Here is a 12,599-nt window from a genome sequence, read left to right as displayed (position 1 = left end):
TGAAAAGTGCCTGTTGTCAGTCCTGCTCACCGTCTTCCCGCCCCGCCGGGTCAAGCACCTTTGCCGACCTCTCCAGACAAAAAAAAAAAAAAAGCTTGGGATTCCTTTTTTCTAAGGACTGGGGGTCATGGCACAGAGCTACGGGGGGGGAACCATCACCGCTGCCACATGCACTTTCACCTCATCTTATTTACACCATCCTCACCAGCTCTGAGGATTTACAAAAGTGGATCTGATCCAAAAGGCAACGCCACACATACCAAGTGATGGACGTAATAACCACCCACGCAAACATACACAGACAGCAGTGTGTCTCAGCCCTGTCTCTGCACTCACCTGCAGTCTGTGTTTTATTCTGAAAGGCTGGGCGTCAAACGGCCCTGCTGAACTGCTGCTGCTGTTTCAGAGCAGAGAGCATTAAAACAGACCTGAACATTTTCTGCTAAACACTTTGAACTTTGTGTTCATTTCTCAAATATGTCAGAAAGTCTGCATTAAAGATGAAGAACCGTCTCAAGCCTCATTATTTTCTACTTTACAGACGGAAACAGGCTCAAGAACCAAAGCAGAGAGAGAGAGAAAGATAAGGCTGGGTGACTGACCGAGCAGCCAAGGCCACAGTGGGACAAAACAGGTAGATAGGTCTGGGACTGTGTACATTGTGGTGAAAGCAACAGTGTGTGCACAAGAGTTGACTGGCAGCTACATTCCATTACAAATCCCTTTGGCCGTGTTTACAGTATTCTGCGTTTTTTTTCCCTCTGCGCTGCCAGGCGCTCCGATTTTAGAGGAAGTCTGAAGTCTTGTTTCTGAGCCAAAAACCAAAAAGACGCAGAGTTAAACCACAGTGCTGTGTTCATGTCATCACAAGAAACACGGAAACTAGATGACACTGTTAATACGGGGAAGCTCTCACATGTGTAACTTAGTGAGAAGCCCACACAACGGCCAATTGTTGTGGCAACAAATCATTGACAGGTTGTTTCCAAAGACCAAGCAGCAGATTAATCTGTTGTATTTGAATGTGTCCGTGTGAAGGTAACGGGCAGCATCAGCACCTCAGCACTGCCTTGTTTTCAGACATGTTGTTTGTCTCTTTTCACCAGCAGCAGAATAAAATGTATTTTTACAGTTTCTGTTAAAGCCAAGCTTCACTCTTTTCAAACATACCTTTGGAGTTGAAAACTTCTTTCAGTTGTAGAAGCACATCAGCAAACTTGCGCACGTCACTGACCAGCTGCATAATGTAGTTTGGGTCTGAGGCGGGAACATCTGGGCTCTCCGAGCTCACCGAGCCGCTCTTGGAGACCCTCGCGGGGCCCGCTGAGCCCAAGCTGGAGCCAGAGAGGCGGGAGATGCCGAGAGAGAGTTTGGTTCCACTACCACCACCTCCACCACCTCCACCTCCGCCGGATCCTCCGCCTGTACTCTGCCGCAGCATGGCAGCCAGCATGTCTTATTGGTCTGGTGGCCCTCAGTTATCCCACTGCTCAGCTGCGCTCTCAGAACCAGCACTGCACCACAACGGGCATGAAGGACGCTGCCAAGGAGAGAGAAGACTCTTAGTGCTCAGAGCGGTTCAGGTGTGTGAAAGGTAGCAGGTCATACACTTTAAGAGCAGCAGGTAGAACTGGAATATTCTTCATCATGGTTCATTTTACTTTTCAGACTTACAACAAACGTTTGTTTGCATCATTCAACAAGTGGATTTTCCATGTTTTCCTTCAAACTCAGACAATAATGTACGTGTGTGTTCATCAGAGGAAAACGTGGTGTGTAGTTGCACAGTTCCTAAACAGTGTGCAGCATTGGTGCTGTGAGCTGCTGCAGTGTTAAATTAGTCTCAGTAATTATTCCAAACACAACCCAAAACATAATTAGCAGCTACACTAGTATGATAACATCACTCCTCACACACCTTCACTTCCCTTTGCATATCGACCTTCATTCTGTCTGATGTTACAGCTGATGTGATTTCACTCTTTAATAAAACGGTATTTGAAATTTAAGCCAACGTTTAATGGTAAAATCAAAGTGTCTGCTCAGGTCCAACCGCATCTCCCCGACACCACACTTCCCGTTAAAAATCTCATGATGTGATGATTTCTTGCTTATGGTTAAACAGAATAAGAGGAGTTTAACCCCCATTAAGATCATCGGATCATTAAAGTCAACTACTCACTTCGGCACTAATAAAATCTACCATGCAACACCTGTTTTCTTAAAATCTCGACTTTTGGGACTGGTTGTCACCAACCTTCAGTCGCTTTGAGCGGGAGAATAAGTCGAAAAGAAAATCAGGATTTTTATGGAGGTCAGACAAAAAACGGTTCGGAACAAATGCCGAATTAATGTGATGTGAGCCAGGAACAGACCTGAGGTACACGGACAGGTATTACAGACCACACGGGGCAGCGGAACATCACTAACTGAAATAAGGGCGAAATTCGCGTGAAATTCATTGTAAACACAGGACGGAGCTAAACCGTCTCCGCTCCCTTTAACTGTTAGCTAAAGTTATGGATCAGCAGCGGTTTGCTTTGGCTAACTTCACCCAAACAACGGTAAAAAGTCAACCGGACAAAGTCACACACCTGCCGCCGGGTCCTGAAGCATCGCAGCCGAAGAAATTCCTGAAGAAAAGACAAATTAATCCGCAAACACCGCGGTGAGCTCTCTTCCCACAGCCGAACCCCGAACTCCGCGTCCGGCTCAGCTGCGCTGCTCAGCCGCCTCCTCTCTCCATGTGATGCTAGCTGTAACGTCTGATCACTGTGTGTGTGTGTGAGTGTGTGTGTGTGGGGGGGGGGGGGGGGGGGGGGACAGCCCTCCCTTTACAACAGGTGTCTACAGATTTAAAGTTGCAACTCACCACAATAATACGACAAACTTCCTGTTACTCCTTTCAAAATAATTGTCCTGGACACGCATTCACAGCAACCTGCTTCTGTGAAAATGTTGGTTAAAGGACATTTTTAAAACTAAAATTAAAAAAATAAAGACGTTTAGGGAATTTAAATTTGTCTAAAGATGAGGATGCAACGTGTGGCCCCATTTCACGTCTCACATACTAAAAATTACACGAAACCATCACAAAACCAATGTCAGACCAGGAAACCTGCAGGCTTCAATGATCCTAATTTTTTTTTTTTTTTTTTTTTTTTAATTTTAATGGAAAATGTTTCACCATCCATCTGGATGAAAAGTCATCTATGCCAGTGGAAGAAGTGGGACGCTTTCAGCTTTTATTCTGAACACACAATCTCTCTAGTTCCGGTTATATTCTGATGGATTTGACCTTTTAACCAGCTCTAACCCACGCAGGGGGTGGTTGTGTTTGATTGGACTTTAAATCCCTGCAGATGGAGACGCACCCCTCTGAGAAAGACACCCCCCGAGACAGACAGACAGACACTGCCCAGAGAAGGACACCGCAGTCTCTGTGGTCTGACTGGGGCCTGGTGCTTGCAGACTTGTGGTACCATCAACACCCAAAACACTGATGTGTTTGAGAAGGAGGAAACTGTTCTGATGAAGCTTCTTGATCTGTGACAGGAAACCTCTGACTCCCCTTATGTGAGGACACAACAGGACACTTGTCTTGCCCTCATGAGATTTTGCACAGGGGCAGATGAGCAGAGGACATCTCTCTGAATCTGAAGTCCTTTTACTCCAGAACCAACAGGTTTCATTTCCATCTGCTCTGTCTGCAAACGCCACTTTCATGATGCTGACTTCTCATCTGTGGGCCAAAGCTTTTATTTTGGTACATGACTGTAACTCAGCTGTGTGTGGTGAAGAGGCTCCTGGAGCACAGTGAACGTTACTGACACCTGCTGGTAAAATCACTGAGGTGCAGCCAAATAAACCAGGCGCTCATCACGACTGTAAATAAATAAATACCAGTTTAAATTTGAATGATATTTTACTACGTTTGTGTTTTCCGGGAAAAAGCAGCATCAACATTCAGCTGCTCTGCACCTGTGACTGCAAACTGCTGACTGAAGAACGTGTATGTGTTGTTTTTATTGTTAAAGGGATTGAAATCAATAAACTGGACATGAGCTCATCTGACACAGACAACACGTGATGAATCTGAGCTGAAGGAACTGGATTCAGAAAAACAATCGAACAATAAATGTAATAACGTTAGAGGCAGGATCGTGACTTTCTGATTTGATGTCAGAATATTTTCAGGGTAAAGTAAATATGCGTATACAAATATGTAAATGTGTGTGTGTATATATATATAAATCTCTAACTATTGCTGTTTGGTCACTGAGCTGTGTCTGAATAAAGATTTCAATTCAGTCCTACTAAAAAAGGGCCTTTATTAAACAGCTACGGTGGAATGTGTTGTGTGAAAAATCAGCCGGTGACACTTTAGTTATTGAGAAAAGTTGGGTTGCACGCAGAAATAAAAGTAACTGGATGTAAGTAGCAAAAGCCAGTCCAGTAACGTCTCTGAGCGTTAATTTGTTTTCGGCTAAAATTACGACTTCCGTTAAAACTTTTCGAATTTTATCTTATTTTATTTTGAGCGCTGGAACGGAAGTATCAGTATGTCATTATGTCTGCCTTGACACTCCAGTTGTCAGGTGAAATGAGTCTACACTGCCACCCGCTGGTCACTTTGTGTAACTACAAGCACGTCTCGTTGAAAACTTTTATTTTGAATGGCTCGTTGCTTTTCACCGGAAGCACCGCTATGCTGTAAAGTCTAGCTTGATGCTAGTGGCGCGTTGTTGGAGTTCATCTGTATGGCCACCAGAGGGCGGTGAACACTTGTGATTTTAAAGGCGGGAGCTCGCCGCAGCTACAAAACTGAAGGAAAAAAGAATCCTTCCATAGCGAAGTCCTGTGTGTTTGGTGCCCCCTGGTGGCCAAAGTTGCTAACTGCGACACGTTAAATTTAAAAAAGTTACCGTCATTGCAGACATACTAGCATACTTTTCACAGTAAGACTTCCGGTAAATACGTACACAATGAAATGACCCAAATTGACAAGAATAATACGCATAGGTTGACTATTCCCGTTCGCTGAAAGTTCCTGAAGCATTTAAATGACAAAATCTAATCAGAGAAGGAGCTAGGTTAGAGAAAGAAGAGATTCTGGGTCGGACTGAGTCCAGATTAAACATCACGATGAAATAACGACATAGAATCCGGCTGGTTTATGTGAACACTGTCAGGCTGAGGAGACTGTTGTAAACATGGAGTGCAATAAGTATGAACAAGAAAGACATCTGCAAGAAGATGTGACGGAGGCAGGGTTAATGGGCAGGGTTCAATCTGTGGTTCACACACCGAGGAGACAGGTGGTGGTGTTAAAGCACCTGATCCACCGGGTGCCACCCGGCGGGTGGCAGACGAAGAAGAAGAAGAAGACGACGACGAAGAAGAAAAAGAAGAATGAGAGCTTTTATTTTGAAACTTCGGCAGCGTGCTTCCTGGTTGTTCCTGCCGTGAGGCTGATGTCGGGCTGTTGTGAAGCTCAGTGACTGCGCACAGAGTGAAACTCAGAGCTCAGTGTTTCTGTACACGGATGAGATAAAGTCCCGGTGTCGTGTGTGAGCTGCCGGCGGCGGCTCAGCTCAGCTCTGCGGTCATGTCCGGAGGGATTCACGGGCTCCTGCTCAAACTGCACCAGGCGCTGTCGGAGGAAGACAGCCGAGCCGCGGCGTTCAGGTGTCACGATATATTCGGTGACTTGGGGCAGGAGTGCATGCTAACACAGACTGAGAATGACCTGGGTAAGACCGTCAAGTCCACCCCATACTCCCCCTCCCCACAGTCTCATAGGACCCAGATGAATCCGCGCCAAACTCCGTTAACAATCTGATAAATTAAGGTTAATAATCCTTCAGGTGTAGATGAGCGATAAAATCCGCGCCGGATGAGGCGGTGGAAGAACTTTTAGAAACTATTTATCAGTTCGTCACGTAGAAAATCTTTCAGTAACTTTATTTAAAAACTTTATCACATCAGCCTCTTCCGCCAAAACTGTGAGTGGTGGGCGGCAGCGCTCAGAGGGAACCACAGATTCCCTCCGGAGGGAGTCACTCCCTCCACTCTCTGCATCCTGGTACCAGATCCGGGTCCTGCCTCCCCTCACCCCACCCAAACCTGATCCACCTCCAGTAATAATGAATAAATGCGTTTGTTTGTTTTTGGATGATACTTATAATCTTATGGTTCCATCTTCATCTCACAGTTCTGCAGACTTCCTTATTGTTCTCCAAAGACTATGGGCTGCTCAGCTTCCTCAGGAAGTCCCTGTCTTCAGATGAGGTTGGGATCAAGACATTTTCACATCTACAGAATGAAAATTCACTAAACTGAACAAAAAAACTTGTTCTATTCACGCAAACGTCTGTCTTCCAGTTCCGGGACACCCGAGTTGAGATCCTGTGTTTCTTGGCGACCTTCTTGGACAGGGTTTCACCGAGGGTCAAAGGTTGGGAGAAGACTTACGCTATTGACATAAAAGTGAGTTCTCTGGGTCCACAGGGGAAGTATTAAGGATTTTTGGTGGAAAAGCTTCTCAGCTGCAGCTGCTTCATGGATTCATCTGATTTTAACAGCAGCCGTGAAAACAAAGGAGGCATCATGACATGTAAAGATATGTCTGTGTTTAAAGTGATGTAAATAAGAGCCTGAGGTGTCTCTGTGTCTCTCAGTGTAACACAACACACTTCAGCTGTACGACTAACAAATCAAACTCTTACACACAGACACACACAAACATAACTAATGAATGAATGAATGTTACTCCTCTCTCCGTGTCTTTCTGCAGGACACATGCATGGCCGTGTACACGAGGGACAAAGTGGCCAAATGTAGGACGTCTGTGCTGGATCTGCTCATTAAGGTGTGTTTCTGTCGGTGTCTGTGTGTCCTCTCTGAGGGACAGAGTCCTCTTCCTGTGACCCTCTGAGTCTGTTTGATATTTGTGAACATGGACGTTTCTGAGGTAACATCTGAATCACTGCTGCAGCTTCTCAGTGGAAAACTGATTGTGGTTAAATCCCGGTCGCAGGTTCTGCAGACAACGAAGGCGTCCAGCGTCGCTGCAGACTTTAAAATCTGCGACATGTTCAGCAGATATTACGGCGAGCTTTGTCAGAAGAGCAAACTTCCAGATTCAGGTGAGTGTTCAGCTCTGGTTTATGGAAATGAAGAGAGAAAAGTTTCAGCCATTGAAACAATCACTGAAACGTTTTTTTGGTTCTTTTCAACAGTACTCGGCAAAATCTATGAGCTGCTGGGAGTCGTGGCAGAGGTTCACCCCAGTGAGATGGTCAACAACTCGGACAAACTCTACAAAGCTTATCTGGGGGAGCTGAAGGAGCAGGTTTGTTTTTACAGACGATTTCATGATTTATTCTGTTTTTGTGCCGAGACAGAGCAACTGCTCAGTGCAGGTCCTGTGTTTTTCTGATTCTGTGTCAGTTTTTTTATAGACCTGGTTTCCTGAGTATGGCATAACACAGACAGCCAGTTAAAACAGCTGGCTGTGTGTGTGTGTGTGTGTGTGTGTGTGTGTGTGTGTTTTCAGTTGTGGTTTTCAGTAGTTTTGTTTTTTTCCAGATGACTTCTTCAACAAAGGAACCAAAACTTTTTGTTGTCGCTGGATGTTTGAGAGGAATCACAGCTTTAATGGTCAACTTCACTAAAACCATGGACGAAGGTGTGTGTGTGTGTGTGTGTTCATTTTCACATTTACAACAAAGCACTCCCAGTTCTGTGTCTCACTGTGTCTCTGTCTTGCAGATCCTGTGACGTCTAAGGAGATCTTCCAGTACGCCCTGAAGGCCATCAGTCCCCAGGTAAATGTCTCTGTCTTAGCTGAGTCAAACATCAGTCCTGTCTCTGCAGGTCGTGTTAACTTATCTTAGACGTTGTTGGACAGAAACACAGATGCTTCAGTGAGGAACAAGTAAATTCTTGGCTTCCTGATTAAAATTTAAAAAACGAGTCTGATTATGCAGCACGTTGTCGTACTGACTCTGACGTTGGTGCTTGCTGAACCGTCACATTAAAGGTGACGTTGTGTGACGGCTTGTTTTTCTGTTGTTGTTTTTGTTGCAGATGGAAATGAGTCGTTACGCCGTCACGTTCGGTAAGTTCTGCAGTTTCCACAGCAAAATCAACACAAAGCTCCTTGAAAACGAATTCAGCTTCGACTCTGCGTCTTGAACAGCTGGGCTCAGACTGTTCGGCAGACACGCAGCTCAGTTCAGCAGCTGTCTGATGGACCACTACAGGGCTTTGTTTGAGGTCATGTCTAAGCTCTGCGGACACATCAACGCTGAGATGAAGAAGACGAGTTACTACGCACTTGAAGCCTTCCTCAAACAGGTACGACACAGAAACCGTGGAGACAGACTGAGCGGTTAGTGCCGTTTATTAAGATCAAACTTGTGTAGATGAACTGTGGTTTTACTCAGTGGCGCAGCTGCACCGTCACTGCTGCACTGAGCCTTTATCGTCATTTTCCAGGTGGCGATGCTGGTCGCCGGAAACATTGAGGAGCACAAAAGTAAGCTGAAGTTCTTCATGCAGAAGTTCTGCGGCATCATTAAGACCATGGACTCAACACACAAAGAGCTGTCCATTGCCATACGGGGATATGGATTCTTTGCGGCTGTATGTTCGCTGCTGTACAGTTAATGAACTGACCTGTTGTAGTCTGCTGTTCCATCAGGTGCTGGCACGTCTGGTGTCTGTACGAGCCTCTGCACAGTCTCAGGTTTCATCTTCGTGTTTTTCTTCTGCAGCCGTGCAAGAAAGTTTGTCCTCAGGACGTGGACCTGATGTACACGGAGCTGATCCAGCGCTGTAAGCAGATGTACCTGACGGAGTCTGATGAGGAGGACGACAGCTTCTACCAGCTGCCCAGCTTCCTGGACTCTATAGCCAGTGTCCTGATTCACCTGGACAAGGTAACAGACTAAATACCCCGACTCAGTGTGACCAGCTTCCTGTCTGTGGAGTCTGATCTGCATGTGCCTGTTTACCCCTGCATGTCCCACATGAGCACAGAAGACTGACTGCACCTCATTATGCTTCTGCTTTGCGTCCTGGGCCTCAGGTTCCAGAGGTGTACACCCCTCTCCTGGAGCGTCTCCTCGTGGTGCAGATCGACAGCTTCCCTCAGTACAGTGAGAGGATGCAGACGGCTTGCTGCAGGTCCATCCTGAAGGTGCTGGTGGCCGTGGCCTCTAAAGGACCTGTGCTGTGGAGCTTCATTAGCTCTGTGGGTATGTTGTTCATGAGCACGCTGCACCTGTGTGAAACAGCCGATGGCTCCTGGCTGGAACAGTTTGCTGCCTCATAGCATCTGATGAAAGATTCACCTTTGCTTTTCAGTGCACCAGGGTCTGATTCGGGTCTGCTCCAAACCCATCGTGCTCTCTGAGGTCAGATGCACGTTTTCAGAAAGGAATTATGTTTTATTTGCAGTGAAATTCAGTGACCGGTGGAAGAAATGTTCCTTTTCTTTCTTCTTTTCCCAGAACAAAGACGGTGGAAACGATTCCTCTCAGCCTTCACAAGTTCGTGCAGGAAAGTGGAAGATTCCTTCCAGTCAGAACTACCTCGGCCTGTTCAAAGGACTTTTAGACTGTGATCATTTGAAGGTAGAGCTGTGCTCTATCATCACATCTACGCTGTTGATTTAACCGCTTTACTTCCCATCTGAAGACAGAGTTTATGATTTGTGGAAATCAAACCTTTCAGAGCAGAAAGTGTCTCACATGAAAGAACTTTGAAGACGCAGTGTGTCTGATTGTGTGTCCTCTGTGTCTTCGCCTGCAGGATTCGGGGTTTTTGGATGGAGCCTTTGAAAGTCAGAACTCTGCTCTTGTGTCTCTGAGTCGCCTGCTTTATGATGAGTTGGTGAAATCGATTCTCAGGATTGTGGAAAAGTTGGATTTGTCTGTGCAGAAAGTGACAGCAGGAGAGGAGGTGAGGCTGTTGACAGGTGCACGGAGCAAACACAGTGTCCTGCACAGCTTCTGATTGGCTCGTTTATAAGATATGTTGATATTGTTTACAGCTTTTTCACGGTGAGTGATAAGATTCTTTGGGATGTCGTGACAGTGTGAAGGGTTTTGTAAACTTGCCTCTGGCAGCATCAGTTTAAACAGAAGTCAGCTGATCTTCCGACGCCTTTCTGTCCGTTGATCCACGGCTCTCGCCTCCTTGTCCGTCAGGCTCCAGACGACTCGGCCCACGCCCTGCCCTCCTCTGACCCCACAGCTCATCTGCTGCCCAGTAAGATCAAAGACTTCACGGCCTTTATCAACCTGGTTGACTTCTGCAGGTGAGTCGCTCAGATCTCAGGTCTGTTCGTTTTCACCTCAGTGTTCACCTTCTGCTGCCGAGCAGTTTGGTCGACCACACGTTACATATGAGCGTCTTAAAAAGCATCAACCTGAACGTTCGCAGCTCGTAAGATGTGAAAATATCTGTGAAAATATCCAGGTGAGCACTTCTCTCCTCTCCTGCCTCTGCAGCGAGCTGTTGCTGACTAAACACGTGGAGTATTTTCAGTCCTGGGTGTATGATTTCAGCCGTGAACTCATCCTCCACTCCATACGAAATCCACTGGTCAGTGGCTTTTACAAGCTTCTCTCCGTCACCATGAAAACCGCCAAGAGAATCAAGTACTTCCAGGTAAGAAGGTTTGTTGTTCTGGACATCACGCTGGGTTCACTGTTCGTACCATATTCACAACATTTAATGTGACTGAGAGAAGAAGAAAAGCTTCGTGAGCAGGTGGAAACAGAGCATGAACGTCCTGTTCAGACCATGTGGTCGAACAAACTCAGAGGAAAAATAATGTCACAGCACTGGACTCCTCATACTGAGTGTGTGATAAAAATATTCTGCTTTTGAACAGGGCGTTGGTCTGAGACGCTCCACGTCCCGCGAGACTGACACAGTGAGAAGTGCTTGTTTGGCACTTTTCTCAAAGTTTGGAAAAGAGGTGAGAGCTTCTCTCACATTTCACAGCTCAGACACGTGATCTGTAGGAGATGTGAGTGACGTGTGGGTTTTCCCTCCAGGTGTGTGTGAGAATGAAGCAGTACAAAGACGAGCTGCTGTCGTCCTGCTTGACATTCGTCCTCTCGCTGCACCACAACATCGTAGCTCTGGACATCAAGGCCTACTGTCCTGCTCTTGAGGTGGGACTCTCTCATTTGTCTCATTGTGTATTTGTGAGTGAGATAAAGATGTTTGAACAAAGCTTAAAGCATAAGTACAGTGCACACACACACAGCACTGATTCCCAACCAGGTGGTTTCTCTGCAGTTTGATTGAACATCATCAATGCATCATTGTGTGTGTGTGTGTGTGTGTGCGCGTGTGTGTGTGTGTGTGAATGGGTTATCTAGGCGGCTCTGAAACTGGGTCTGAGCCATGTTCCTCTGGCCAACGCAGCCCTAGACGCTCTTGAGGACTGGTCGTCCCACATTCCTCCAGGGACGATGCAGCCCTGCTACGCCAGCATCCTGCCTCTTCTGGACGGATACCTGAAGACCACGTCCAACAGTAAGCCACGCGAGTGTCACACGCAGTCAAGCACGTTTATTTCTGAGGTGATGGACAGTTTCAGTTTAGTGAACGGAGATATTCATGATATTCACGTGTTGCTGACTTCAGACAAAGACGACAGCAGCTGGGAGGTGATGTCCTCTGTGTCTTCGAGACGTGACAGAGGATACAGCAGAGTGATGACGAGGCTTCTGAAGCAGTCCAACCAGTTTTCAATGGTACTGTATGGAGAAAGTGGGAAAACACATTTCAGCGTTTGGGGAGTTCATTTGTAAGTTAATAGTTGTGAAGATGCAGGAAACTGAAGCTTTGCCCAGTCCAGACTGGGAGTACTGGGACTGGTCCACATCCTCGGGCTCTGAGCTTCAGCATATACAGTGTGGAATAAACTGAATGTGTTGTTTACCGGAGAGGATTTTATAGGTTTTACTCTCTGTTGTAATTCCACGGCCCCGAGACGTCAGAGTGAAATAAGTCATTTCCATTTTAATTCCTTTTCTTCAGGACACGTTCTAATGAACTTCCTGTTACTGTGCAGCACAGAAACTGATCTGAGTGCAGGAGCTTTATGTTTGTGAGCCGACTGAGCTGCTGTGTTTCAGCTCTCGCTTCTTACCTGTGTCTGACGGCAGGAAGACGCTCCTCTCGTCACCGTGAGGCTCAGGGTGGTGAAGCTGCTCGGTCACCTGGGAGGAAAGCTGAACAGGAACCTTGTGACTGGTAAGGACTCACACAGCCGACCCTCTGCTTTTATTTTACAGTGACATTTTGCATGTTTGGTCCGTGTTCCAACACCTGCTGACCATCAGTCTCTGTTTTGGCGTTCAGTGGTCTCATCAGAGGAAACGATGAAGAAGTTTGTTGCGTGGGACTCAGAGAAGAAGCTGAGTTTTGCGGTGCCGTTCAGCGACATGAAGCCCGTCATCTACCTCGACCCGTTTCTGCCTCGCATCAGTGAACTGGCTCTGTCCACGAGTGACAGACAAACCAAAGTACGTCACCTAACATTCATCTGACGCAGACTTCTGGGACGTGAC

The 12,599-nt window shown here is 46.5% G+C and overlaps 2 protein-coding genes across 3 annotated transcripts in view; one reads left to right on the top strand and one right to left on the bottom strand.

The window, feature by feature from the left end:
• arhgap29a (Rho GTPase activating protein 29a) overlaps positions 1–2,755 on the bottom strand; it is a 30,439-nt gene extending 27,684 nt beyond the window's left edge. For both annotated transcript variants that reach the window (XM_041065561.1, XM_041065562.1), the window contains exons 1-2: positions 2,595–2,755; positions 1,171–1,540 (exon numbers count right to left, since the gene is read on the bottom strand). In XM_041065561.1, coding sequence (XP_040921495.1) covers positions 1,171–1,453 — 283 coding nt within the window. In that variant the 5' untranslated portion in view covers positions 1,454–1,540; positions 2,595–2,755. The remainder of the gene's footprint in view (positions 1–1,170; positions 1,541–2,594) is intronic.
• Positions 2,756–5,537: 2,782 nt separating this feature from the next.
• prkdc (protein kinase, DNA-activated, catalytic subunit) overlaps positions 5,538–12,599 on the top strand; it is a 28,348-nt gene continuing 21,286 nt past the window's right edge. Inside the window, exons 1-24 of the mRNA XM_041065995.1 lie at positions 5,538–5,753; positions 6,215–6,291; positions 6,385–6,489; positions 6,797–6,871; positions 7,040–7,148; positions 7,242–7,354; positions 7,591–7,690; positions 7,774–7,829; positions 8,092–8,122; positions 8,204–8,361; positions 8,503–8,649; positions 8,781–8,945; positions 9,095–9,263; positions 9,373–9,422; positions 9,519–9,641; positions 9,820–9,969; positions 10,218–10,327; positions 10,521–10,680; positions 10,907–10,993; positions 11,073–11,192; positions 11,403–11,559; positions 11,671–11,780; positions 12,195–12,282; positions 12,391–12,554. Coding sequence (XP_040921929.1) covers positions 5,609–5,753; positions 6,215–6,291; positions 6,385–6,489; positions 6,797–6,871; positions 7,040–7,148; positions 7,242–7,354; positions 7,591–7,690; positions 7,774–7,829; positions 8,092–8,122; positions 8,204–8,361; positions 8,503–8,649; positions 8,781–8,945; positions 9,095–9,263; positions 9,373–9,422; positions 9,519–9,641; positions 9,820–9,969; positions 10,218–10,327; positions 10,521–10,680; positions 10,907–10,993; positions 11,073–11,192; positions 11,403–11,559; positions 11,671–11,780; positions 12,195–12,282; positions 12,391–12,554 — 2,769 coding nt within the window. The 5' untranslated portion in view covers positions 5,538–5,608. The remainder of the gene's footprint in view (positions 5,754–6,214; positions 6,292–6,384; positions 6,490–6,796; positions 6,872–7,039; positions 7,149–7,241; positions 7,355–7,590; positions 7,691–7,773; positions 7,830–8,091; positions 8,123–8,203; positions 8,362–8,502; positions 8,650–8,780; positions 8,946–9,094; positions 9,264–9,372; positions 9,423–9,518; positions 9,642–9,819; positions 9,970–10,217; positions 10,328–10,520; positions 10,681–10,906; positions 10,994–11,072; positions 11,193–11,402; positions 11,560–11,670; positions 11,781–12,194; positions 12,283–12,390; positions 12,555–12,599) is intronic.

The sequence above is a fragment of the Toxotes jaculatrix genome, chromosome 20 (genome assembly GCF_017976425.1).
Source record: "Toxotes jaculatrix isolate fToxJac2 chromosome 20, fToxJac2.pri, whole genome shotgun sequence".
Classification (NCBI taxonomy): domain Eukaryota; kingdom Metazoa; phylum Chordata; class Actinopteri; family Toxotidae; genus Toxotes; species Toxotes jaculatrix.
The sequence above is the reverse complement of the archived record's forward strand: the minus strand, read 5'-3'. Positions and strand labels throughout refer to the sequence as shown.